This window comes from Alternaria viburni (assembly GCF_023758015.1).
Source record: "Alternaria viburni strain BMP 2772 chromosome Unknown scaffold_17, whole genome shotgun sequence".
NCBI lineage: Eukaryota > Fungi > Ascomycota > Dothideomycetes > Pleosporales > Pleosporaceae > Alternaria > Alternaria viburni.
The window spans coordinates 156,008-182,247 of record NW_026055786.1 but is presented as its reverse complement, the minus strand read 5'-3'; the positions used below and the strand labels follow the sequence as shown (position 1 = coordinate 182,247).

The following is a 26,240-nucleotide window of genomic DNA, read 5'->3' as shown; positions in this document are numbered from 1 at the left end:
CATCGTCATCATCGCCAAAACAACACTCGCGACTTCTAGAGCCATGGATCATCAACAAGTGGACAACTGGAATTTTCAATCATGGAACGAAGATACGATCGACCCTTCATGGTTCGACAACTTCCTCGCTACAGATGTCGGCCAGGGTGCGACTAACGCTGCACCTGATGCTCCTGCCGCATTCAGCATCGACGACGACTTGGCAATCGACCCGAACTTCCAAGACTTTACGTTGGGAGACACATTGCAACCATTGAGTGGTATGACTTCACCAAGTTATCCATTCGACGCGTACCAGCCGACTGAGTTTCACGAGCGCCCACAACCGCAGCGTCATCACACACTCCCCCGCCGTCGAAGCAAGTACTTTAAGCGAAGATCAACGGGCACTGTCAGCCCGATGGTGATACCGAGTGGAAGTCCTCGACACGAAGAGGGTCAGTCATTGGCCATTCAGCGCTGGCGGAACTCGCCGCCTGAAGACGAGGCCGCATCTCTGTCGGCCATCTACCATGCCCTGGAGGATAGACCCATAGGCCATTCACCACGTATCAGTCGGCCTTCCAGCGGCGATGCCTTCCGCAAGTATCGCGGCCCTTCCTCTACCACAAGTCTCGATAGCGCCGCAAGCGAATCCTCATTACGATCCGCGAATTCGAGCCGCTCCGCCACGTCGCAATCGAAGCGTCGCAGTCAAGCCAAGACAAGAAGCAAGGGAAGAGTCAGGGGCAACATGCTGGACCCTGATCGTATATTCAAGTGTACCTTCTGCTGCGACACCTTCAAGCACAAGTACGACTGGAAGCGACACGAGATATCGCTGCATCTAAACCTCGAAAGCTGGATGTGCACGCCGCACGGAGCTTCTGTGGTGCTACCTCTTACGGGTAGAGTACACTGCGCCTACTGTAGTGCACTGGATCCAACACCCCAGCATCTGCAGAAACACAATCATGCGGCATGCACGGACGGCAATAACAGCCCGCGTATTTTCCACCGCAAAGATCACCTCACACAGCACCTTCGTCTAGTCCACGGACTGGAAACACTACCTCTCATCGACGACTGGAAACTTGAGACTCTGCCAGTAAAATGTCGCTGTGGTATATGCAACACCAATCTAAGTAGCTGGGATGAGAGAGCAGACCACCTCGCCGCACATTTCAAAGAGGGCAAAACCATGGCCGATTGGAAAGGGGATCACGATTTCGAACCAGCTGTCGCTGCCCGTGTCATCAACGCGTTTCCGCCCTACCTACTTGCCGAACAAGCGAAGACCGTTGTACCCTTCTCTGCCACGAACCCCGGATCCATCGACCATACAAAGCAGATGATATCGCAGATCCAACGGGAAGAGTTTCAACGGGAAGAAGAGCCAGTACAGGAGTCGCCGAAAGAAGTCACTCAGACACCTGACCATCAAGCTTTTGAAGATTCTTTAGAGGCTCTTCGAAACCTTTCTACGCAGCACGACTATGACTTTGCGAAGGTTTTGACGCGCCATCTTAGTCGCTTTGCGAGACAGCAGATGTTGTCGGGTATTATACCGACGGATGAGATGTTTCAACGCGAGTCCCGGAGATTGTTATATCAGGATGCAGATGATGCGGTGAGGAAGCGAAATGACCCGTTATATACCAGACAAATGCTAACGTGTACCCTAGTGGAACCAAACAGTAGCAGACAATCCGAATTGGTTGCAAGACTTTCGCCGTCGTAGTGGGCTCGAAGGAAGTCCTAGTACATGATACCAATGCTACCTTAGCGCGATACCCAACAATCCTTCTACATGTGCTTCAAACTCCTCCTATGCCGTATCGCGATCTTGAAATATTGCGCCCGCTTCTTATCAGATGGTACCACCTTGCAGAGTCACTTGGTCTTTGAGGTAGGACAGATCAACACTGCTCACCTCCCCAGCTTCTTTAAAGAAGCGTAAGGCACGATTACCAGTCCAAATAGGATTCTCATCGCCTGTACCGTCGTTAGCTCTTTTGCTATAGCTGAGATGCTATCCAAGAAAAAGGTCTCACCAATCCAGTGCCCAGCCTTCGGAATCAACTCAGCAACAAGGTCATCGCCGATCTGCGACCATACCTGTTCCAGCAGCGACACAGGCCCAAAGCTCGCCTCACCACCCAACGCCAACAACGGCATCTGCAACCTAAGTTCACTGCCAAACACGGAAGTAAAGTACGCCTCATCATCCCATGCCGCCGCAAAATACTCCATACCGCTTCTCAAGAACCCCGGCTTCGCAATCTCATTCGTATACCGCTGCAGGTGGTCTTCACTCACAGCCGCCGTACCAGAATAACTCGCGTGGAAAAAGTACCAGCTCAACATCTGTTTCTCGCGATCCCGAATGAAGAACTCCGCTGCATCAGGTACCGCAAAGAAGGCGAGCTGCCAGTTTTGATATAAACTAGGACTCTGAACGGTCAAAGGATATCCATATCCTGGGAGAACGTATTCAGCGAGTATGATAGCTTTAACGAAGGAAGGGTGTTCGATAGCGAGAGATGTCGCTAGTCCAACACCTTTGTCGTGCGCGAAGACGTATGTGGATGAGATGTTGAGGTAGTCTAGAATGGCTTTGAGATCTGCGCCCGCGGCTGCAGCGGTGTAGTTCTTCGAAGTGGGGATAGACGAGTCTCCGCATCCGCGGATATCTGGGGCGATTACGGTGTCTACTTTCTCATCAGCATGCGATGCTCTAGTCAGCGAGGATGTGCGAAGACGTGCAGTTCTGCGCCAGAATGGGCCCAATGGTATGCCACGTCAACGAGTGCTGGGGGAAGCCATGCACGAGCAGGACGGGCGGTCCTTCACCGTGGTATCGAAAGTGGATTGAGACGTCGTCAAGCTGGATGCGCTCGTGTTCCCAGTCATCGAAGTCCGATAATTGCGCGAACGCAAACTGTGGTACAGCGAATACAACAACGCTGATGATGGTAGTGAGCTTCATACTGCAGGGTAGACAGATCCGCCGTAGGTTACCAGAACCCCGTCGACATGCGTAGCTTTATCTATCTTCACGTTTCCGCAGTCGCCGATATCTTGAAGACCATGCATTAGGTCTCATACGCCTTCTTGGCTCGAAGCGCTGTTGCTTTACTGCTCTTTCCTATTGCGCTACTCGGTCGTCTTGGCAGGGCACGAGAAAGCTGACTGAGCTTACACAATGCATCGGACTTAAGCATGTAGCTTAGTAAACTCTGTGCATTGCCAAGTCGGGGCGGGTGAATAGTTGGACGATGTGCACAGTCGGAGTAAAGGTTGCTCAGAAAATACGTGCATGAAGTTATGTGCCTACGCAATACGCACCAGATGCGCTCAGCCAAGGCCGCCCACTTGTCCTACCAAAGATAACCTCACGGGATTTGACAGCTCTGTATTGGCCACCGTGAAGCTCATGAGATAGTACATGACTCTTAGTCGAGCCATAAAGAGCATGCGGTCATGAGTGGTCCAATGGGTCAAGCTCAGACCCGGACGCTACTAGCGATGGCCACAAATACCATCGCATTCTGGAACTATGTTTCCGGGGCTAGAAGTCTACATCGTCTCAGAAGCTATCTAATTGTTTGGATATAGTAGTGTGTATTCAGCAAAGTCTTTTTGACCGATACACTCACCCACATCCACTAGTTGAAGATGAACGAGTACACTGACGTTAATTGGTTGTAATCACTTCCAGCATGAAGTCAGCTCCCAACCGCCAACTTCACTACGACGCAAGGCTGACGGAGGGGCTGAAAGCGGTGTGATCAGTTCCTTTAGTTTGTCTGTTGAGTTGTCCTTCATGTAAACTTTGAAGTCTTTGACTTGAAGCAACAACAGAGGGAGCCATGGAATCAAAAGCCCCCACCTCCTCCATCTACTCGCAGTCACCATAAACCCTCCGAATAAAAATCGAGTATCAACAGCTCAGTCATCGTTACTCTTTCGCCCATCACTTCAATTTATCTTTCACCTGACAATGGCACCCACCACTCTAAGACAATCATGGATCCCAAAGCCTCCCGCGCCACGTACACCCGAATGGCAGAACAATCTCGATGTCGAGGCACAAATGCGGCTTCACGTCCTCTCATCTGGAGTATAATGCGTTCGTTGACGCATGCGCGGTGCGACAACGTGAATTGAGACGGCCTACAAACCCATGGCTTGTCTGATCGCCTGGTCAATCTTTTCATCAATCTCCTCCTTGTGTTCAGAGAAATAATCATCGACGAAAGATGCTATTTCTTCTTGCGTATAGCACTTCCCTTCTGGGAAACAATACTACGAAGGTATCAGTATCTTAAACAAAAGGCACCTTTACAAACTAAGACATACCTTTGCAGCTGGGGTAACCTTCACCACCGCCTTGACTTCTGACGCGCGGGTAGCGAGTGCTTCTGAAACAAACCCCAGGATATACACTGCCGCGACAGTGAAGATGAGGAGTTTGATGGTAAGGAAGACGAGGTCCATCTTAATCCGTCTCGTCTCTTCGTCGGACTCTGCCTGAATCCTTGCGAGCTCACCGTCATTCTTCACAGCCTCGAGGTCCAACTCGAATTGCTGCTCTGGTGTTCGCATGCTGGTAGGAAGAACGCGCCATGATAGCTTTGGGGTTGAGAACCTAGTGTAGGCCGGGAGGGTGTCCTTTTCGTTGTCCATGGCTGTGTGTGCTGTGGATGTATTTACTTGGTAAAGTGGGTGATATACGGAAAATCCGAGTAAGAGTTTGGAAGTGGTATGAAGGAAAGGAAAACAAATTGAGAATGCAAGTTATTTTATGAAAGAGGTGCGCAGCTGCGCCTCGTAGAAAACCGTGGTAGACGTTCGCACTAAGCCACAGCCCGTACCTTTTAGATATCTAATCACTGTCATTCGCCCGAGTAGATTCTGGCAGCCTAATAGTAAATCTGGCTCAAATTCATGGGGCCTACAAAACCAAAGTTCTATGGTCGTGTCACGACGAACTGCTGGCCGCGAGACACACTACGACTTATTCCAAAAATCCTACCCAGGCAGCCACATACTTAGTATATCTTGGAGCTTCTTAGTCATCGTCGCTATGTTCCAGGTCCGCAGCAATGTAAGGAATTTCGGCGCCCTCATCCACCTGCGACTCCGAGACGTCTACGACCTCCTCCCTCATGGACTCTTCAGACCTGCGATGGCGCTTCAGTTGCACTTGGGCACGCGCGTCCAAGCCAACATACTCTTGAAGTGGGTTTGACTCAACAGTATTGGCCATGTGGTAACTATAGTACTGTTAGTTTGAGACTTCGAGAAAGGGACGTGGTTACCGTACATGAAGCCATGACCCTCCATAGGGTGGAAGTCTTTGACGATGGTGCATCCCGCAGTTGCCGCGACTAGGGCCCTGAGCTCTGCTGCTTTCGCGCTGTTCCCAGGACCATCTGAGAGCAGAGCCCTGAGTCCAGTCGCGTTTTCGCCGTCTGGAGGGCTAGCTCTTCCTCGGACGATGACCTATCATGGTTAGTACTCGGTATGGCTTTTAGGTGTAACATGTATCCTTACTGTCCAGAGATAGTGGTCTTTTGGTACCGCGGGCATGATGTTGTAGTTGGTATTGGGATACTTGGCGTCGGGAGCGGCTGAGTTGAGGTAATTGTTTGTGATGGCGATTGAATCTGCTGTTGGGTAGTAGAGTTGAGAAGTCAAGATTACTTGGGTAAATTGATATCTTATATCTGGCCGTTTGCGAAGATGCGGAGCCCGACGTAGGCAGCGAGTATCCTACCTGCCTTTACCTTGCGCTTTGCGGTGTGACCCCGGATGAATCTTTGTTAGCATAGAGGGACACAAACGAGGGTGATGCGATTATGACATGTGTCATTCGACAGGCGTGTCTCATTGTCTGCTCCATGGCTCGTCCTGTGTAGCTCAATTGAACCATCTCAAAACAAAATCCCCCCGTGGTGACTGCATAAGAGCTTTTGCAGTCGTGGATAGAGCTTGTCGCCCCTTGTAGCTGCCAGGGTGACCGTTCGGGGTGCTCGCGTCATGAGCACTGAAGGCAGCGCTGACCTTAGCCATACCGAGCTATACTACGCACTCAAGGTGCCAAGGCAAGCGACAAGTCATGTAGTTTGCGAAGTCGGCGATGCAAATGGTGATGGAAAAGAAAAGGGTGTGTCGCTTGCAGTTGCCGTGCAATAAGCCGTTCAGCTACCCCGGATTCGTTGCGCCAACTATGACGCTTCGGTCGATCTTCACCCCGCATGTCGATTTATCCTCCAACACGAGCGCTACTAGCCCGTGTCGCATGCACACCGTTGCATCAGCATATTACTACGACTAACTGCCATCCCAATTGACGAATCGCGTGCGAATCTCCGTCGTCGTGAGATGCTGATCTTTACAGCGGGCCGACATTCCTGCACGGTTGTCGGCAACCGCCCTCGGCTATATGGTATGGGTGTGCGCTGGTGTATGTCTTCGTCGCATGACGGTCGTTAAATGATGTACATGGCGCGAGCTACCCCGGTCGATGCTTGGGAGTACGGGCAAGCTTCATATAAGTGGAAGCTTGGGGCCCCGCAGTGTTGCTTGTCGTCTCTTGTCGCTGCGCCTTCACATTGATCACATTTCAGGTAGACGCCATCGCATTGCCTACATCGAATCGATAATCGCATGGTTCGCTCGACGCGCACGACAATGGCCGACGACCGAAAACCTTCGATCGAGCATATCTCGGATGACAAAATCGCGCCTACTACTCTGGAAGCAGGAAATGGGGTCGTCGATGGGCATCGCAAGCTGGTCCCACCGCCGTTGGTGGCTGCTATGAGTGCCGAGGAAAGGATTGAAGCAGAGAAGAGGATGCGACGGAAGATCGATACGAGATTGTTGCCGATGATCATCCTGATGTACATCATGAGTATGTCTTGGTAGATGGCCGCGGGTGGGCAGCGCTAATAATGCCCAGATTACCTCGATAGGAACAATATCGCTGCCGTTCGCCTAGCAGGTCTTCAAGACGAGCTGGAACTCACGAGTGTGCAGTATCAAGTATGTGATTGCTGAAATCACCAGCAAGTTTCTCACTAACTTGACTAGACAACCGTCTCCATTTTGTTCGTCGGCTATATCCTGATGCAGATCCCATCGAATTTATTTCTCAACAAGACAGGAAAACCAGCCATTTACCTCCCGACGTGCATGATCATTTGGGGTATCATATCGGGCGCTACCGCGGCATGCCAGAACTTCGCTGGACTGGTGGTGTGTCGTTTCTTCCTTGGATTCATCGAGGCCGCGTACTTCCCAGGATGTCTGTTCTACCTCAGCGCTTGGTATACGAGGAAGGAGCTGGGTCTGAGAACGGCGGTTCTTTACTCTGGAAGTTTGATCTCGGGTGCCTTCGGTGGGCTCATCACCGCGGGGATCACGAGTAATATGGATGGCACGCAGGGCTTGAGAGCGTGGCGTTGGGTGTTCATAATCGAGGTAAGTATCGCACGCGCCGAGCCGGGTGTCTGGAATGTTAGCTGACTCTTCAGGGTATCATTACCGTCGCGATTGCCTTCGGCGCCTTCTGGATCCTACCCAACTTCCCTCGAACAACTTCCTGGCTCACAGAGGAAGAACGCCAACTCGCCGTCTACAGGCTCCAGGAAGACGTTGGCGAAGACGACTGGGTCTCGGCAGAGTCGCAAACTTTCTTCCACGGCCTAAAGCTTGCGTTACTCGATATCAAGACTTGGGTGCTTACCATCATGCTTCTAGCGAACGTATCCTCGGCCAGTGTTACCAACTTCTTTCCAACAGTGGTCAAGACACTAGGATACCCAAACATCGAGACACTTCTGTTAACAGCGCCACCTTATGTTCTCGCAGTCATCACCACCTACCTCAACGCCTGGCATGCCGACCGCACCGGCGAACGATTTTTCCACATCGTCCTCCCTCTCTGCGTCGGCGTAGCAGCCTTCATCCTTGCCGCCGCTACGACTGCAACAGCACCTCGCTACGTCGCCATGATGCTGATGGTACCTGGTGTATACACTGGATATGTCGTAGCTCTTGCCTGGATCTCCAACTCTTTGCCTCGTCCGCCAGCGAAGAGGGCGGCTGCACTGGCTTTCATCAACGCGATCAGTAATACGAGCTCGATTTATGCAAGCTACATGTATCCTCAGCCAAAGAGTGGTCCGGCAGATTTGACGGTTCCCCTGAGTGTGGATTGCGCAACTGCAGCACTGGCCATTATCATGGCGGTCATTATGCGCATTATACTGGGGCGGCTGAACAAGAAACTTGCTCGTGGAGAACACGTTGAAGGCGCAATCAACGCTGTCCCTGGGGTTGGTGCCGAGAGAGGTTTCAGATTCTTGATCTAGAGACTTGGAAACTGGAGATTGTAGGGTATTGAGTTGGATATAGAGACGATTAGCAGGATTGTGCACCGATTGGTCCCCCTGTTTTACTTCTTTGCCACCTCCTTCTCGCGTCGCCTCACCGGATGACGACGCGTACAGCCGCTGAGACAACAGTTCCCCTCTTCAAATTGCTTTTCCTCAGTGTCTCAATCAGGACTACTCGTGATACATGTGTGAAGGCTGGTGAGTGGCTGGATGCTGACTTGGCGAGATACTGGAAGGTTCCATATCGTCATCGGCCCGAACAAGGCTTAGCGTCTATCGCGAGCTTTGGCCACCCAGGCAGCGCGTCGCGCGACGACTCACCACGTTTTATCGCAGCCCATCCCAGCAGCACATCATCCGTCGAGGATTCAGCAGCACATTCGTACGACACATCACTATCGGCCCGCTTCACCAGAGTTGCCAATACACCTTTCACTGCCGGGGACCATAGAGTGAACGCCTTGCGATAGCTAGCGTCACACTCTGTTAGCGCTCTGTGCACACACGATGCACCTCCACGCGACCACAGGAACAGCGCCGATTATTCAACGCAGACCTTGATCACTTTCGCGTCGGGAATCGCACAACATCAATCACTTCGATACTGTGTCACTTTCGAAGAACCAATCACCACCATCACTCAAGGCAACCACGCGTTGTCAGCTGACGCCACCTGCATATCTTCTGCAAACTTCAAAAGTTCAACTTGGAGATCAACCTCATTATGGATTTTTCAAACAGTGCCTTTAGGGCCATGCCAAACTCTAAAGTCTCCGACGACACCATGTCTCACGCAAATCTTGTAATGGCATGTCGATGGGGGTGGACGAGCACCCCGGACGAAGGAGCAAACAACCCCTTCGCCTCTTCATCTACCTCGCAACAAATACCCGCCTCTACGTTTAATAACATTCGGACCAAGCGTTTTGCGCCGTGCCAAGGTCGTCTCTATCACCAGCTACTCTGCTCTCACCGTATCCGGACGGACCTTGTCGAAGACTGTGGCGAAAACTGCATCGATCCGTTTGGCGACACGGTTGACGCTGCCTTCGTTTGCAATGAGTGCATTCAAGCCGAAGCAGCGAAGATTTGGGAGCAACGGCAAGCGGCCCACAACGCGACCTACCCTCCTATGGGGCAGATGAGCAAGGAGCAGTACGAGCAGTGGTATGCCGAGCACCGACAGCTCGAAGCAGAGTTCTCGCGCGACCAGCGAGTGTACGAGTTGGAAATCAAAGCTAAGACGCGACCGAGCAACATTTGCTCTGCGCTGGAAGCTAGCAAAGAGGAGATGGACTTTGCGACCGAGCTTGACACATTATCTCTTTCCTTGATGGCGTCAAATAACTCAAACGCCGAGCAAGCGCCATACCAGCCGCAAGGACGTACCCGTACGAGCTTGGCGACAGATCCTGATGAGCAGCTCCATTGGAACTTGAACACGCTTGCTTTGGATCGCGGCGCATGTGGTATTGAGTACTCGCAGCCGAGTAGTGGAGTGTCTCCGACACGGCAACTGGACCCCGAGGAGTTGTGGAGGAAGCCACGGAATTGAGAGCTTGCAAAGCAGTGTTGTTGGCGTATAACTTGTCGTGTTGATTAGCGATTGCATAAGTTTGGCGTATGGAAAACTCCGCGCATGTGGAAGCGTTTGTGTAGGACTTTCGTGTAAGCAATAAATGTCTTGTCTAGCAACTCTGCTATCTGAATGGACCATCTGTACCGCGTTTTCCAGTGGTGTGCATGAAGTTGCGGAGCGACACGAAGATTGTGGTTCGATGTGGGGCGTAGTGATGTGTCAAAGCATTAGCACGACGCACACTGCCCCTCATGCGAAGATAGCACATATTATATGGGACGACCGCTTGGCTTTTCATTGATGGGGCGTTCTAGGTCAAAAAGATCGGCTTCCAAGACTGCTGCAGCATTTGTTTTGCTAAGATTATATTTGTTGTATTTGGAAAAATTTGTATCGAAATCTATTCGGAGCCTTGGCGCAATGGTAGCGCGTTGGTTTTCGGTCAGAAAGCATAAACACCAAAGGTACACTTCACCAATCACGTCTCGTTCCAACACCATCTAACAGTTAATCAGGTTGTGGGTTCGATCCCCATGGGCTTCGTCTTCTTTTTGCCCGTTCTATGAAGTAGTGCATTGTAGCGGTGGGTGCATGAAGTTTAGAACAAGGCGAGGAAAGAATTGATCGACCCCGCCAAGTGATCCCCGCAACCAGGAGTGTGAGTGCGACCTGGCTATGTACCTCGCTGCCTCAACGCCGCGGCTCAGGAGCTGAGAAGGTCTTTTTTTTTGCATCTTTTTGTGCCTTAAGAGAGCAAGGCTGCTAGACTTTAACGATGCTTGCCTGACGCACTCGTTGCAGCATTACCCCGCAATCGGCCTTCCAACGGCAGATCAACTGCGCAGACAGCCTCACTCTTGCTGGGTCAACTCTTCATCGTGTTCTATACTACTCTGGCTATCTCTACTTCAATAGTTCCTCTACCACTTCTCCAACATCGGCCTCACATCAACCTCATTAACCCAGCCCCTTCGTCCTTGAGTGTGTAGCCCCCAGTAAACCTCTGCAATGTCCTCGCTCCCAATACTCGCCTCTTGCGGTTTTCCCTCAATGTATTTCTTCGTAAGCTCGATATCGATCACACCATCAATGATCGCGTGCGCGACATGTACACCTTGCGGACCGAACTCCTTAGCAAGGCTCGTAGATAGTGCGCGCAAGGCAAACTTTCCGGTCGAGAAAGAGGACATTTGGGCGTTGGACTTCACGCTGGCTGTGGCGCCCGTGAAGATAAGGGTTGGTGGGTAAGTGCCGCTGGGTGGGTTGGACTGTACGTGGGTGAGGAGGAGCGGGATGGCGTTTTGGGCGATGTGGAATGCTCCTTTTCTACACGATTGAGACTTGTTAGTACTGTGTACATGTCGCCATCGGAACGCATTAAACTCCGTCCAGGACAACGTACACGCTAACCTCCCACCCCATCCCAAACTCCTCCGTCGTCAATTCCAGAAATGGCTTCCTAGACGGCCTTGCGCTTGCGTTGAAGATCATGGCTGCGACCGGCGCCCCACCGTGAACTTCTTTGATCTTCGCAAACGCGTTCTTTACGCTCTCCTCGCTGCTGACGTCTGTGGAGATGCCGATAGCCTCTCCACCGGACTTGTTTATCTCTTCGGCTAGCGCATCGAAGTTAGAGGGATTACGGGCTAGAAGGACGACGGGGTAGGATTTCGCGAAGCGGCGGGCGAGGGACGCGCCGGTGCCTGAGCCGACACCTGCGATAATCGCGATGGGCTTGTTGGTCATGGCTGTTGCGCTTTCGATGTCTGTATCGTGAGACTGGGATAGAAGCTGTTGGTAAGATGGGTCGTCTCGTTTCTGTTTGTAATAAGAAAATATGGATTTGTGTTCCATATGAGCAAGGACGGCTGAGGCTATGGAAGGTACGTTGGATAGCTACCGGGCAGCTTCAATGTTTCGTAAGCATCACGATGTGGAAGAAGTTTAAAGTGAATTCGATCAGTAATCCGGGATACTCTATACCTAGGCATTCTATAGCATCTTGTTGGTAAGCGCTAGCTTCGATCCTGCGTACTCAGCATAATCCCATCTAGGTAATGGGTCATTCTGTGGAGTAAAGCGTGAAGCGTGAGGTCCGGAGGAAGTTCAGACCGTTTACGGCCGTAAGTTATTTTCATTCAATCTCCCGAGGTCATGTTTGTCGTATCAGTCGTCGCGCTGTGAGAGGTGTTCAATGGTGTCTACGTCAGTCCCGACCCCTCCCTGACGATCATCGCTTAGCTGCATGCTAGCGATGGCAGTAGTAGAGATCTAGATACTGGACTTTCTCATGTGGTAGTAGACAGCGGTGCTTGCTGGGCGACTAGACTTGCGATCCGTCTGGTGCATGTTGTAAGTCAAAGCGATGTAGGTCTACCCAGGTTTCCGTCCGCACAGCAATGTGGCCTGTGCGTACCTGCCCATAGAGGTACGCGTCCACGCGTCTGCACGCCCCAAACATCAAACACCGCATCTTCGCGCGCTCCCCGGAACTCGAGACAAAGAACGCGGAATTTTTGTATATCGCGTACTGTCGGCACCAGCGCATTGAGAAGACTGCACCGTTGTTGCCACCGTGCCGCACGATGTCCTATCCTCGCAAGGACGCGTCGGTCGAAATGACGGATCGACGGATGTCGCAATAGTTGTAAACTCTCGACAACTGCAGTCCCCGCTTCTCACATTAGAATCCGGGGTCACTCGACATGTGCATTCGGACGCGATCACTAGTCAACATGTACCCATCAGAACGGTCCAAACCTTCCCTGTCCCGGTGAGTATATAAATTGTCGCTTCCCACAGCACCAAGATGTCATACACAACTTTTCCAACATCTACCAATGGCTTCTTTTGTATACAACAGCGCTTTCCAGTGCTGCGTACCCAATCCCCTGACCCCTCGAGGAGAGGGAGAAATACCCACTCCAGAAGAAGAAGCACTCGCTTGCAAGATCAATCGCGCCCTCGCATCTGGACCCATATCCATCACCAAGAATGCCACCATTGCAGACTGGAGCCACTGGGGCCCTGACAGAAAACTAGTCATTCTACGAGAGGGAACAAACCACTGGACAGCCTTCCCTGGAAACGAGAACACAGTCGGCAATGTCCCGATGTGCGCCGACCCCATGGGTCTCCAATGGATCCAAGATGCCTATGCCGCTAAGCCGGCACCCACGAACACTGCGCCAGGTCTCATATACATGTTGTGCGGAGCAAATCAGCACACTACCACGAATCCGGCAGACCGAACGAGCCCAGCTATTCCCATCGGGCCGCACTATATGATTTTATGGCCTTTCGAAGCTGAACGTGATGGGTTTCCGGATACGATTCGCGACCAGGGTGCCTGGGTCATGTTCGACAAAACGCCGTACGCTCATCTGCACGTTTGTGGCACGCCCTGGGCGGGGAAGGAGTACGATAGGGAGAAGACGAAGGCGAACTGGGATTTACGTTACGAAGATAGGACTTGATAATGGTTTTGTCCCGTTAAACTTTTAAAAAAACGAGCGATAAGAGCTGGTCACCAAAGAAGCTAGCCATTTTTGATGAGATCGATGATGATGGAGAAGATGTATGCCGTGACGGAGTTGTTGTATTTTTTATAGCAAAGAATACCTGAAACAAAGATGGCGCAGTCTGAAAGCTCAGGCATTAGATCTAAACCACAGTCAAGGCAGCGCTACGTCCATCTCATGCCCAATCAACATACTATGCGCACTCATCCACAACTTTGCATTCCCTCAGCCCTTTAGCTTCAATCTTCCTCTTGTAGCTGATGACCACAGCCTTCTCAAACTTTACCTTCCCCAGGCCCACTTCGCACCAGAGCGAGTGCTCTTGGTTTTCGAAATCGTCAAGTGCGTTATAAATTCCGTCGGTACGTTTTATAGTACGGTATAGATTCTCGGGATATAGGCCTTTCGTATCCTGGGCCTTGCAGTCATCCATGAATTTGCGGTACTTGTGGTGATGTTCAGACGCATAGCATGTAGGACAGAGAAAGTTTGGCTCGGCGTGCGTGCATATGTTGACGTCTCTGCAGTTTGGCGCGCATCTTGATGAATCTTTCAGGTGGAGAAAGGAAGCTTGCACGGTGTGGCCGCACATCAGGATGTGGACTGGTAAGCCTTGACAAGGCTCAACGCGCTCTGCGATGAAGTTAGGAGCCATGGTGTTGTTGATGCTCGGTTAGGAAGTCTGTGTTGGGTACGGGAAGGGCTTTCTGGTCTGTTGATCGTGGACTTGCGCGCGCAACTCAGATATACTCACTCAACTGCACTGTGAATGTAGCGTAAAGGGTTACTGATACATATCATCAGGTGCCATTGTTACCTTGTTGTACAAAGCGCTGAAGGCCTCATTGACCGACGACAATCTTTCTACGTTCGCATGGCAGGTGCCGTATCGTAACCTGAATGTCATTGGGGCATCGTCATCGTGAATTTGTCAAAGAGCGAAAGATGACGCGAAACGAGCGTGATGGAGTGGCTGCTGCATGGATGCGATTCGACGGAAAGCCCGTCGGGAAATGAGAGCCTTGGAGATCGTGCTTCTCTGTACGGGATGATTAGCAGCGCGTAGTCTGTGATGGATATCGACAGCCCCTCGACTTGCGATGATGAAATCAAAGAATATTGATGGTCGTGCACAGAATCTTGGTAGACGACTGCCACTGTGATGCACGTGCGGCCTGCACATACTAAGCCTATTTCGACTTAGTGGCGGATGGACTTAAGGCTGTCAGCTGGCTGCAGTGAGCCAAGACGTCACTTTCACAGAAACAACATCGAACGCGCAACAGCAAGCACCACGTTCTATCGTGGCTGAGCATCGTACGGTAATTGCATCGGTCTTGTCATCTCGTGCTTCCTGCCTCTACTGATGTACTAGTCACCTTGATTACTATCTCTGCTTGCCATCGACCTGGCGCCAACCAAGGAATTAACGACACTAGTATAGGAGTGCTGAGTCCTTTCTCATTATCGACCTTGGTGCGCGGACGTCCTGCCCGACATATCTCGGCCATCGTCATGTCAGCTCTTTGCATGCCAAGCTCAGCGGCGAGAGAAGGGCGGAGGAAAACGTCCACTACGCCCTGGTCTCAACACAATATCCATGAGATAGGGTGACGCAAGACATGGCAGTGCAAATTACTGGAGCTCATGTTAATGAGATATAAGAACGATGTGTTGCGACCGTGAAGAGCATCACACATAGCTTTCGCATCCACGCCAATCGACTCAGCATACATTCCACCATCTCAACGTTCAGAAGATGCCGCTGTCCGCCGTCACATCTGTAGCCTTCGTGGCCCTTCTTCAGATGCTTCCTGCTACGGCACAAAATATGTCATATGGAGCCAACAACTTCTACCGCAGCGACAACGTCACAATGTGGCCGATCACCTTCCCCAGTCTCTACCAGATGACCGTCGCTGGCAACCTCTTTCTACCCGACAACCTCGATCGCACCATCAATGCTTCTGCCATCGTTGTTGGCCACCCAATGGGGGCTGTGAAGGAACAGTCCGCCAACCTGTACGCTACGAAGATGGCTGAGCAGGGGTTCGTCACTATCTCAGTCGACGTTTCGTATTGGGGCGGCAGTGACGGCGAGCCGCGCAATGTCGTTCATCCTGACGTCTACGCCGAGACCTTCAGCGCTGCGGTTGATTACCTAGGCCTCCAGGACTACATCGACCGCGAGCGAATTGGTGCCATTGGCATCTGCGGCAGCGGTTCATTCGTTCTGAGTGCAGCAAAAATTGACCCGCGCATAAAGGCCATCGCAACAGCAAGCATGTACGATATGGGTGCAGTAACCCGCAACGGTCTACAGCGAGCTCAGAGCCTCGAACAACGCAAGCAGGTCATCGCGACCGCGGCGGCGCAGCGCTGGGTTGAAGCCAGTGGTGGAGAGACGGAGTACACCGGCGGAACTCCTCAGGCAGTCACCAATGAGACCGATCCAGTGGGACGCGAGTTTTACGACTTCTATCGCACGTCTCGCGGAGAGTTCACACCTGCAGGATCAGCGCCAAACCTCACCACGTACCCGACGCTTTCCAGCCAGACCAAGTTCATGAACTTCTACCCCTTCAGCGACCTCGATAGCATCTCTCCCCGTCCAGTGATGTTCATTTCCGGCGACATAGCACATTCTCGCGAGTTCAGTCAGGACGCATACGACGCTGCTGCAGAACCGAAGGAGCTGATCTGGATTCCGGGCGCCGGGCATGTAGACCTGTACGATCGCGTCGACTTGATCCCGTTCAACAGGCTCACCGCGTTCTTCCAACAGAACCTGGGCGAGTAGATTCGAGAGAGGCTCTTCGGTGCGTGGACAAAGCAGCTTATGATAATATCCGAAGGACCTGTAATAGATAGAGTAGTATCGCAGCAATATAAGGACTTACCCAGAGGTATTCAAATGGTTCCAGATCTTCCACTTGTTCTTTGCAGCAAGCTTGCCCTGATGTGTACCTCAATCGAATCTAGCTTGTTGAAATAGAGCCTCGGTCTAGCGAACCCGTTTCCATGTGATGATAGTTGTGAAAGAGACGGAACTGGACCATGCGACGCGCTATCTTTCGACTTCGGAGGCCGACCGGTCCGTAAAGTCGCATATAAGAGGTATCGTAATAAAGAGGCAGCATCACGGTACTGCGATGACGCGTTCGACTCTGTCGCGAAACACTCTCCCGAGGTCGTATTTCGTACATCAATGTACAACTTTAATACCTAGCGCGAAACAAGACCTCATGGTAGTCTGGCTTAGATGCGCATCTCCCGAGCTCTACTTCGTCGAAAGTTTGTTTAGATAACGCGCTGTCAGGGACATCGTTGGGGATTCGGGCCATTCGGCTAGTCATAACTTCTCTCCACCGCGGGGCTTACTGACGAAACCGCATTAGCCCGCCCATCCCTTCCTTCTTCCGTTAATCCAAAGGGTCAACAGATGGTAAGCCGAAGGGCGGTAAGCGATTTAAGCATTCGCTTGGTGGCGCTTAAGATGGCCGCCAATGTCTTTGCATGTTGCTTCGTCTGCAGCCTTGCTTGCTGCTTCTTCGTTTGCGTTGCGACATTGTCTTTTCTGAGAAAACGGGCAGGCGGACGGCAAGATGGCGCTTCCGAACGATGTCGAGGCGTGCGAGAAAGACTTGCAGAGGGTTTCGGTATGAATTCATTCGGCGATGTTCATGATTTGCTTTCTAACACCGTCAACAGGACTCCAAAAACTCTCAGGACTCTCAACACATAGATGCAGCAAGCGATTACGATAATACAGCCGTTCGCGCCCTAGTCTGGAAACAAGACCTTCGCATCATCCCCCTCACAGCAGGAATCTACCTCCTCTGCTTCCTCGACAGATCCAACATCGGCAATGCAAAAACCCTCAATGCCAACGCCGGAGAATCCCTCCTGCAAGAAGCCAACATGACAAACTACCAATACACCATTGCGCTCATGGTCTTCCTTGTCGCGTACGCCGTGTTCGAAGTACCCAGCAACTACTTCTTGAAGAAATTGAAACCCAGTCGCTGGATTGCTTTTCTCATGTTTGGTTGGGGCGCGTGCACCATTGGACTTGGTGGCGCGAACAACTACGCGACTGTTACGGCTGTGCGGTTCTTGCTAGGCATGTTTGAGGCGGGATTGTTTCCGGGGTTGGTGTACTATTTGACGTTTTGGTATCGTGCGCAAGAGAGGAGTATGCGTGTTGCTATCATCTTAGCGAGTGCGACGCTCGCGGGTGCTTTTGGAGGCGCGATTGCGTATGGCGTTGGGCATATGAAGCAGGTCCAGGGCCTTTCCGCATGGAGGTGAGTCGGGACGCGTAGCACGCACGTGTGGCATATACTGACGTCTCAAAAGGTGGTTGTTCATCCTCGAAGGTATCCCTTCTTGCGTCTCATCAGTAGCCGTCTGGCTGTTCCTACCGGATTATCCCGAGGAAGCTTCTTGGTTATCGACATCCGATCGCGCACTAGCAGTCGCACGGCTCGAGAAAGAAGGATCAAAAGGCGATGCACCATCACTAAACTGGGAAACCGCAAGAGCAACCCTACTTGACGGCCGACTTTGGGTGCACTACATCATCTACTTCGGCATCTCTGCGCCGTTCAGCTCGCTTTCCCTCTTTACTCCGACGATTACTGCAGGGTTGGGCTACGAGAACCTCCAGGCGCAGCTAATGACAGTACCACCTTACGCCGTCGCATATGTGGTTTCGATCGTCACAGCTTGGTCGTCGGACTACTTCAACGCCCGCGCATTGCACTCAGCTGTCCTGGCTGCTATTGGCGCAATCGGCTTCCTGGCATCGGCCCTTCTTCCGGCTGAGTCTTTCCATGCGCGCTATGGATGTCTGATTGTTGCAGCCAGTGGCGCTTTCTCTTGTATTCCCCCGCTGCTTGGCTGGTTGAGCAACAACATGCACAGCACCGCCGCTGCAGGGTTGGCCATTGCATTGAATGTCTCTTGGGGAGCTCCAGGTCAAATTGTTGGCGTATGGATCTACAAGGCGAACGAGAAAGAGCGAGGATACCCTACTGGCCATTGGACGAACTTTGGAATGTTGGTCATGGTTGCTGTCGGCTGTGTTGGGTTGAGGTTTTACTACCAGTGGCGAAACAAGAGATTGCAACGCTTGGGACCGGATGCGACGGGAATGGACAGAGACTTCAGTTATTGAAGATAGTATATTATTTGGTAGAGCATGAAAGCCTATTCAGTCGCGGCATAACTGGCCAAGATGTCTGACAACCGACTTGACTAAGATCTATGCATGCGACTCAACGCGCTCGACACCATTCTGCTTTTCATACTGCATCGCAGTCTCAGTCAAAGCAGGCTTCAGTGAATCCGCTGCTTCGCGGGTAAACTTGCGTGCGGAAACCTTGTGCTCGAACATGAGATCGAGTTCAGAGTACGTGAAGCCCTTTGCCTCGGGAAGACGGAAGTATCCCCAGAGGATGAACAAAAGCGCAATGCCAGCCCAGAAGAAGCCACCCTTGGCGCCCCAGTTCCAGTCGTTCTTGCCAACCATCTTCGGCATAATAGTGTTTGTAACGAATACGATGGAGTTGTAGGAAGCACGAGAGAGGGCGACAGTCTTAACACGGAGACGCGATGAGGGGATTTCGGCAGCGAGGGAGTAGCAGATTGGTCCAAGAGAGAGCTGATTAAGTTAGCTTTGGTCTGGTGGCTTGAGGAATGCAAAGACTTACCTGGAAGCAGAAGATCATCAGAATGATCAAAACACCTCCAGCAAGACTGGCGCTCTTGTTGGTCGGTGGTGCAAGGCCGATGAACCCGACGATCATAAGAATGATGAAGATGGCAGTCAATCCAACGAGGTAAATAGGTCGTCGACCAAAGCGTGTCATGATCCACCAGGCGATAAAGCATCCAACGAGACCCAGGCAGTCTTGACCAATGGTAAGATGGAAAGAGTCGTCTTGGCTAAGTCCAACTCCCTGCATGAATTGTGTTCTGGCAAAGTCAGTATAGTTGCTACGTCAGCCAGTCGTGCAGAGACTTACCCAAAGCCCATGAAGGGCACGCCACAAAGAGCTTGAGTGATGAAAGCCATGGCAGAGACCTCGGTACGGTGTAGATCGCTTCCTTGGAACAGATGCCAGTAGTTGGTTCCAGAGCCGACTTGCTTCTCGTACTGATCGGTGACAACCATCATCTCGACGTGTGCATCAAGATCGAACTCGATGCCTTCAGTGGGTGTCGTAATTGCGCGAATAGCTTGTTTGGCCTCGTCGATGCGACCTTGTCGGACCAACCACCATGGCGATTCTGGTGCGAGGAAGGTAGCTGCGATGATGGGAATGGGCCAGATCCACTGAAGAGCGAAAGGAACGCGGTAGCCCCATTGAGTTGTGTTTTGCATGAGCCCAGTGAGGATTCCGGTGGACAGCAGACCGCCGATAACCCAGCACATGTTGATCCACGAAGTCATGTATCCTCTGAGGTGCATAGGACAGAGATCCGCAGCATACGAGATCGCAAGTGTCTGGAAGACACCCCATGGAAGACCCTGGATAATACCTCCGACGAGGAACATCTCCAGTCCTGTAGAGAAGAACGGAATGAAGATGGCAGCGGTCATGAACAGCATGCTGGCAATCATGGTCTTCTTGTATCCGATCCATTCGGTGATGTAGCCGTTGATGATGAGACCGAGAATGCATCCGACCTATGTGTGTGTGTTAGAGTTCGTTCCATCGACACCCTCATGCGGATATTGCGTACCTGTGTTCCATTGAGGATGATAGTTTGCCACCTCGCAGACACAAGCTTGTTGCCATCCGCATCGACTTCATCGCCGAACCTGTTACGGAAGGGCTGGAAGGCGAAGAATTTGTTCATGAGACTGGTATCGTATCCCTCCATCACAACGCAAAGCGAGATGACGAAAGAAAAGACGATGGCCTTCCACCAGAACCTCAAAGACTGTCGGACGGACATGTTGTGCTCATTGTTGATAGCCGCATTGGTGTCGTCTCCGGTGTTGTGTCCTTGTGTCGAGGTGACCCTTTCGGCGGCCACATGGCCAGTAGTCTTCTCTACTGAACCCATATCGAATTGAATCCAGAGTATGCCCGGTATCAAAGATAGGTCTTTGGTATTGATGGGTTGAGAAGATGCAGGTTAACCACAAGTACGGATCTGCGGTCTATATAGTCCCCAGCGCTGTGGTATGCATGCCTGACAGACGAACCCATTACAGGAGTCAAATGGCTAGCCCGAGAGCTTGGGAAGCTAAGCCCCGGTAATGACCGAATTGGGGCAAGACCGCGGTGAGTTGCGGGGAAAGACATTCAGGACAAGAGTGCCCATGGGGAGACGAGGCGTCGAGTACGCAAATGAAGCCAATCAGAACCCCGACGAGGTTTGCCCGGGCACCAGATCGCGAGAGAATTTCAAGAAAGCTTTCCTCGAAGTTTTCCGCCGCTAACATCGTCACTTGGCGGACCCGTCCCGGCTCTAGTGTTGCAAAGAAAGCCAGGGCCCAGAATAAGGACTCCCAGCAACCCTGGAAGGAATCCTTTTCTTCCCATTGTGCGCTATAACATAACATGTGAGCTCTCATAAGGCGATTGAAGCAACTTAATGCTCTGAGTAGGACAAATTCCTCGATTAAATCTAACACAGTGTTGTTGTTGTTTTGTGAGAAATGCCCGTTGTCAGCCCGAGCGTGTTTCCAACTTCCGATGCCACGCTAGCCGAGGCAATGTGTCTGCACGAGCCAAGCAGACCCGCTTTCTGACCCCGACCTGAGCTTTCCACATGAGTTTTCCACGTTCCATTCACGTTCCATCCACTTCATCCCCAGGTTCTTGCGCAAGTCCGACAAGCTATGCGCAAACCATCTGCCTGCCAAGCGTGCCGGTAAGCATCTTGCACGTTGTCAGTGGAGGCGAGCGACCGCTAATTCGGTTGGAAGTACCCGACGCCGAAAATGCATCTACCCAACAGGCGGGCTCGCAACGGCATGCGAGTATTGCTTGTCACATGGTCTGCAGTGTCTCCAAGGCCCCCCAGAGGGAGGTTACTATGCCAAACGCCGGGCTAGACTTCAAGAACTGAGTCGGGTACATCGCGCTCTCCCAGACCAAGCGGAAGCACTGCCAAATCAAGGTCACGACGATCTGCCACCGACTGCTTTGAGGCAGGCGCTGGTGGAGCTATACTTCGACTACATTCACGACCAGTTTCATTCCATGTATCACAAAGCTTCGTTCATGGACGATGTCGTAAACAATCGCGTACCGTCTATCGTGCTTTTCGCGATATGTGCGCTGGCTGCCAGGTTCTCTACCGACAGCTTCTTCGACGAAACTGATCCGAGAGAAAGAGGCGAGGTCTACCGCAAGGCAAGCGAGAGGTTGTTCAACATGCGCGACCTCACACCTACCACAATTCAAGCATGCGTTTTGCTGGGAGCATACGCTGCCGCGGGTGGTGAGACTGATGTCGAAAACATGTACTACAGCATGGGTGGACGACTTTGTCTGGCCCTCGATCTACCGAATCGACCCGTCACAAGTCTGGTAGAACGCGAAGTCAACATCAGAACTTGGTGGACACTGTGCATGGTAGACGTTTGGTCATCTACTGCAGTGAGACTACCGCGAATCATGCCATTTGACACTGCTGTGCCTCTTCCAATCGATGAGATACCGTTCTCTATGATGAACGACGGGGCTATCAGCGATCAAACGCATGGCATCACCTCACCTCTTCTCGCGGAGATGATCAAGCTCAATCGGATTCTGGCGAGGATCATCGACTTCAATCGACTGTGCGTGTCAGAACACCTTGAAGGCCTACCGCTTGAGAAAGGGATACGCGAACTATCCCGCGATCTCGATATCTGGTTGGAGGAAGTCCCGCACCATATGCGTGACACGCCAGCAAATCTGACAGCCTTCGCATCGCGTGGCCTTGGGCGTATGTTTGTAGCTGTGTATCTCGGCTACTACCACTACGGACTACTCCTGAACTATCAATTCTTGTCATCTTCAATCGAAGCGTCACCCGACTCCGGACGATATGCTGATGCCTGCAAGCAACATGCCGCCCGACTTTGCGCCCTCGTCTACCGCTCACAGTCCACGCCTGGGAGCGAAGTCTTGTATCCGGCAGTTTCGCATATCCTTGTCGTTGCTTCCACCGTTCAGATCCACACCTTGCTCTTTTCTGGTGACGAAAGCCAGATACGCATCTCAAAGACCAGATTGGAACGCAACTTCGAGATACTCCTGCGACTGAAGACCTATTGGCCGAGTGTCGACGGTGCAATGAGTCGTCTTCGGGCGTTCCACCAGACCTGTCTCCGAAGTAAAGAGACCAGCTTTGTGCTTGATCGGTGGCTGTTGCGCTTCCTGGTCCAATTTGCCCCTCACATGGAGCTCGAGCCAAGGGATAACGACCCCGAGTACGAAGCGTTGCTCGCATTGAGCAGGCAATCCCCATTGTCGTGCTATTCAGGCCTGTCCATGTGATCATGCGCGACCGAGATTCAAAGCAGCACGCTGGATATCCTGGAGAACGAGCACGGCAGCGAAGTGGTTCATTACGGCTCAAGCTGGTGGAGCCGAAATTAGCGTCGCGAAACTCACGAGCTTTCCTGGAGTGTGGAGCCCCAAGAGAGCCAGGGCTTGGCGACAGGGTCCGTCGCTCACGTTCGCGGTCCACTCAAAGTGGTACACACGTGTAAAGCTGTTTAAGAGTCTGAATTGTGCTTCTTTGCTCGAAGCAAGAATCATCTTCGCACTCCAGTCATGGCTCTATCACACAGCACCATTCTCGTGGTCACGACGCTGCTGGGCAGCGCGACTGCGATCAACAATGGCCTCGCTACTACCCCTCCAATGGGCTGGGTAAAGACATTCTTATCCTACTCTTGAATTGTCATTAACAAGATCAGAACAACTGGAACGCTTTTGGATGCGATGTCTCCGAAGACTTGCTCCTTACAACGTCCGCACAGATTGTGAGCTTAGGCTTGCGAGATTTGGGCTACAACTATGTCGTTCTGGACGACTGTTGGCAGAACCCAAAGGGTCGAGACAAGAAGGGAAAGCTTCAACCGGCGCTCGACAAGTTCCCCAACGGTCTGAAATCTATCTCAGATCATCTGCATAGCCAAGACTTCAAGTTTGGCATGTACAGCAGCGCTGGTGAAATGACATGTGCGAGATTTGGTAAGACGAATGAAGTATATGTACTTCTCACAGTATGCTAATCTTTACTAGAGGGATCATTGGACCACGAAGTTGACGATGCAGAGAGCTTTGCAAGCTGGGGTGTTGACATGTTGAAATACGACAGCTGCTACCATATGGGTCGTGTTGGTACACCGTCAGTGTCGTTCAACCGCTTCAAGGTTATGTCGGATGCCTTGAGATCAACAGGAAGGAATATTCTCCTCAATCTGTGCAATTGGGGAGAGGATCTTGTTCACACAGTAAGCACCATGAGATACGTATCCGCTATGGCGTTCAAGGACTTACCATCGACAGTGGGGTATGAGTATCTCTAATAGTTGGCGCATCACCGGTGACATCTACGACTCTTTCTCTCGCCCTGATGATCTCTGCGGATGCAACACCGTATCACCCGGCGACGTAAACTGCGTAGCACCAGGCACACATTGCTCCGTTCTCTTCATTCTCAACAAAGTTGCGCCCTTTGCCGACCGCAGCATCCCCGGTGGATGGAGCGATCTGGACATGCTCGAGGTCGGCCAAGGTGGTATGACCGACGAAGAGTACAAAGCACATTTCGCTCTCTGGGCCGCCATCAAGTCTCCACTATTCCTCGGAAACGACCTGCGCAACATGCCAGCTTCCGCCCTCAACATCATCAACAACCCAGCTATTATTGCGCTGAGCCAAGACCCCCATGGACGAAGCGTAACGCGTGTTCGAAGGGACACGGAAGGTGTAGCGAAGGACGAGTGGGGTATGGGTGAGACGCACGTGTGGGCAGGTCATCTCCAGAACGGCGATGAAGTCGTGATCTTGCTCAATGCCGGTGGCGAAGACATGGAGATGAGCGTCTCTCTCGCGGAGATTTTCATTCCGTACGGACCCGGTGGATCAGCGCCCCACGTCAAATACGACTGGGCAATCCACGACCTCTGGGCTCATCGCATGCCCGATGCGACAGCGGAAGAGCTTCTCGCAGCGGCCTCGCACACCGAGAGAGAATCGATCCTGTCAAAGGCTAATTGGTACAACGCCACCGAGATCCCTTACGCCAGGGGTCTGGTTCAGGAAGACCCGCGACTCTTCGGCGAGAAGATTGGCGTTGTTGAGGCTGGTGGTAGGCTCAAGGCAAACGTCAAGAGTCACGCTGCTCGCGTCTTCCGATTACGAAGAATTGCGCCAGAGGACGATCAGTTCGAGGCGAAGAGTATTGCGAGAGAAGACGGTAACGAGAGGGATGAATTGTAATGATGAGGCGATTAGTAAGGTACCTTGGTGGGACAAGAGACAGCCTACCTTGATGGAAAACAGAAAGGGACATATGTTCTCAGAGTTGCGATACTTCTCATTCGCAATAAATCGTGTGAATTTTGGAAGGTGCGGTTGGCTCGTTATCTCCAGGTCATCACAGTACCATGGGATGGAGTGGATATAACCAGAGTATGGACTTCTGGAATTTTCGAATATATTGAGATCTCGCTCTTCCTCCTTCCTACCTATCCTAACCCTTACACAGGCTTTCTCTGTGTTCTTCATCACACAAAGCAATCAAATCTACACCAGACGCAACCATGACCAAAAACGCAAAGGTTATATCCCCGGCTCAAGCCACATCCGCAACCCAGACGACATCCTGGGAATGGTCAGCTCCATACTTCGTTAAGCGAGCGCAGGAAGTTCAGGCCAGATTAGATCTCCATCGGCAGACTATGAATAATCTTCAGGACAAGTATAAGAACCTTCAGAACCAGAATAGGAACCTGCAGGACCAGAATGAAAACCAGAAGAAGGATCACGAACGCGAGTTGAACACATGTATCGGAACGTTTATTGTCGTTTTGCTCACCTTCGCCGCCTTCATGATATGTGGCTTTCTACCATCTTCTTCGCCCGAACATTGTTCATTTGCGCTAGAAGCGGAAGCTGTCCAGATGACGGCCACGCCTACAACGGTCACGGTCACGCTACCGGTAGCCACGCCTACTACAGTCACAGTCACGCTGCCGGTGGCAACCAACGCCGTGCCGACAATCAAGGCCGCACCAGCCTTCAGCCTGACCCCTACAGCTGATCAAGTAAGCTTTGGTCTTCGATCATACATCTATTATAAGCTCTTAACATGCTAACGCCTCAACAGGTATGGACTGGTCTGACGAAAGAACAAGTATTGTCCATCATCCTCGAAAACAATAAGATCCAAGCTCGATACAACGAAAACTATAGGACCTGGAGCAAGGAAGAAGACCGGAGGTTTTGGTCCTCGTATAGTTCGAAATATTCGTTAAAACCAACTCCAACACCTGCTCGATTCAGCGATAACTATAGGGCCTGGAGCACAAAAGAAAGTGATGGGTGGTGGGAACAGTGGGATGCCCAGGAGGCCCAGAGAAAATCATAAGATCAAGAGTTCTGGTTTTCGTGGAGTTCGAAATATTCGATAACACCAATTCCGACGCCTGCTCGTTAGGCTACCGCGTAGGTGCTCTTTGAAGGCCAGTGCAAGCATACCAGATTGCTTCTCTACAATCGCTTGGTGGTC

At 51.8% G+C, this 26,240-nt stretch overlaps 13 protein-coding genes and 1 non-coding gene across 14 annotated transcripts; 9 read left to right on the top strand and 5 right to left on the bottom strand.

The window, feature by feature from the left end:
* Nucleotides 1-43: 43 nt before the first annotated feature.
* J4E79_007662 (uncharacterized protein) lies at nt 44-1,748 on the top strand (the record flags this gene model as incomplete). The annotated part of the gene is made up of 2 exons (XM_049356525.1): nt 44-1,609; nt 1,665-1,748. The coding sequence occupies 2 exons, from the start codon at nt 44-46 to the stop codon at nt 1,746-1,748; spliced, it is 1,650 nt and encodes a 549-aa protein (XP_049208872.1).
* A 101-nt stretch (nt 1,749-1,849) lies between these two features.
* Nucleotides 1,850-2,968, bottom strand: J4E79_007661 (uncharacterized protein; the record flags this gene model as incomplete). Its single annotated transcript, XM_049356524.1, has 3 exons — nt 1,850-1,974; nt 2,034-2,690; nt 2,746-2,968. 3 exons carry the CDS (start codon nt 2,966-2,968, stop codon nt 1,850-1,852), a joined length of 1,005 nt encoding a protein of 334 aa, XP_049208871.1.
* Nucleotides 2,969-4,155: 1,187 nt separating this feature from the next.
* On the bottom strand, nt 4,156-4,668 carry J4E79_007660 (uncharacterized protein; the record flags this gene model as incomplete). Its single annotated transcript, XM_049356523.1, has 2 exons — nt 4,156-4,287; nt 4,342-4,668. The coding sequence occupies 2 exons, from the start codon at nt 4,666-4,668 to the stop codon at nt 4,156-4,158; spliced, it is 459 nt and encodes a 152-aa protein (XP_049208870.1).
* A 385-nt stretch (nt 4,669-5,053) lies between these two features.
* On the bottom strand, nt 5,054-5,574 carry J4E79_007659 (uncharacterized protein; the record flags this gene model as incomplete). The annotated part of the gene is made up of 3 exons (XM_049356522.1): nt 5,054-5,258; nt 5,309-5,487; nt 5,539-5,574. The coding sequence occupies 3 exons, from the start codon at nt 5,572-5,574 to the stop codon at nt 5,054-5,056; spliced, it is 420 nt and encodes a 139-aa protein (XP_049208869.1).
* A 1,080-nt stretch (nt 5,575-6,654) lies between these two features.
* On the top strand, nt 6,655-8,363 carry J4E79_007658 (uncharacterized protein; the record flags this gene model as incomplete). The annotated part of the gene is made up of 4 exons (XM_049356521.1): nt 6,655-6,901; nt 6,950-7,032; nt 7,081-7,470; nt 7,524-8,363. The coding sequence occupies 4 exons, from the start codon at nt 6,655-6,657 to the stop codon at nt 8,361-8,363; spliced, it is 1,560 nt and encodes a 519-aa protein (XP_049208868.1).
* Nucleotides 8,364-9,111: 748 nt separating this feature from the next.
* J4E79_007657 (uncharacterized protein) lies at nt 9,112-9,942 on the top strand (the record flags this gene model as incomplete). Its single annotated transcript, XM_049356520.1, has 1 exon — nt 9,112-9,942. One exon carries the CDS (start codon nt 9,112-9,114, stop codon nt 9,940-9,942), a length of 831 nt encoding a protein of 276 aa, XP_049208867.1.
* Nucleotides 9,943-10,372: 430 nt separating this feature from the next.
* On the top strand, nt 10,373-10,509 carry J4E79_007656. The gene has a single exon. It is a non-coding gene; the product is annotated as a tRNA-Arg (tRNA).
* A 377-nt stretch (nt 10,510-10,886) lies between these two features.
* On the bottom strand, nt 10,887-11,712 carry J4E79_007655 (uncharacterized protein; the record flags this gene model as incomplete). The annotated part of the gene is made up of 2 exons (XM_049356519.1): nt 10,887-11,292; nt 11,369-11,712. 2 exons carry the CDS (start codon nt 11,710-11,712, stop codon nt 10,887-10,889), a joined length of 750 nt encoding a protein of 249 aa, XP_049208866.1.
* A 1,094-nt stretch (nt 11,713-12,806) lies between these two features.
* Nucleotides 12,807-13,442, top strand: J4E79_007654 (uncharacterized protein; the record flags this gene model as incomplete). The annotated part of the gene is made up of 1 exon (XM_049356518.1): nt 12,807-13,442. The coding sequence occupies one exon, from the start codon at nt 12,807-12,809 to the stop codon at nt 13,440-13,442; it is 636 nt and encodes a 211-aa protein (XP_049208865.1).
* Nucleotides 13,443-15,246: 1,804 nt separating this feature from the next.
* Nucleotides 15,247-16,287, top strand: J4E79_007653 (uncharacterized protein; the record flags this gene model as incomplete). The annotated part of the gene is made up of 1 exon (XM_049356517.1): nt 15,247-16,287. The coding sequence occupies one exon, from the start codon at nt 15,247-15,249 to the stop codon at nt 16,285-16,287; it is 1,041 nt and encodes a 346-aa protein (XP_049208864.1).
* Nucleotides 16,288-17,092: 805 nt separating this feature from the next.
* Nucleotides 17,093-18,666, top strand: J4E79_007652 (uncharacterized protein; the record flags this gene model as incomplete). The annotated part of the gene is made up of 3 exons (XM_049356516.1): nt 17,093-17,146; nt 17,199-17,794; nt 17,847-18,666. 3 exons carry the CDS (start codon nt 17,093-17,095, stop codon nt 18,664-18,666), a joined length of 1,470 nt encoding a protein of 489 aa, XP_049208863.1.
* Nucleotides 18,667-18,753: 87 nt separating this feature from the next.
* Nucleotides 18,754-20,564, bottom strand: J4E79_007651 (uncharacterized protein; the record flags this gene model as incomplete). Its single annotated transcript, XM_049356515.1, has 4 exons — nt 18,754-19,152; nt 19,202-19,466; nt 19,517-20,181; nt 20,238-20,564. The coding sequence occupies 4 exons, from the start codon at nt 20,562-20,564 to the stop codon at nt 18,754-18,756; spliced, it is 1,656 nt and encodes a 551-aa protein (XP_049208862.1).
* Nucleotides 20,565-21,345: 781 nt separating this feature from the next.
* Nucleotides 21,346-22,993, top strand: J4E79_007650 (uncharacterized protein; the record flags this gene model as incomplete). The annotated part of the gene is made up of 2 exons (XM_049356514.1): nt 21,346-21,377; nt 21,433-22,993. 2 exons carry the CDS (start codon nt 21,346-21,348, stop codon nt 22,991-22,993), a joined length of 1,593 nt encoding a protein of 530 aa, XP_049208861.1.
* Nucleotides 22,994-23,272: 279 nt separating this feature from the next.
* Nucleotides 23,273-24,949, top strand: J4E79_007649 (uncharacterized protein; the record flags this gene model as incomplete). The annotated part of the gene is made up of 4 exons (XM_049356513.1): nt 23,273-23,371; nt 23,419-23,695; nt 23,747-23,958; nt 24,014-24,949. The coding sequence occupies 4 exons, from the start codon at nt 23,273-23,275 to the stop codon at nt 24,947-24,949; spliced, it is 1,524 nt and encodes a 507-aa protein (XP_049208860.1).
* Nucleotides 24,950-26,240: the final 1,291 nt, after the last annotated feature.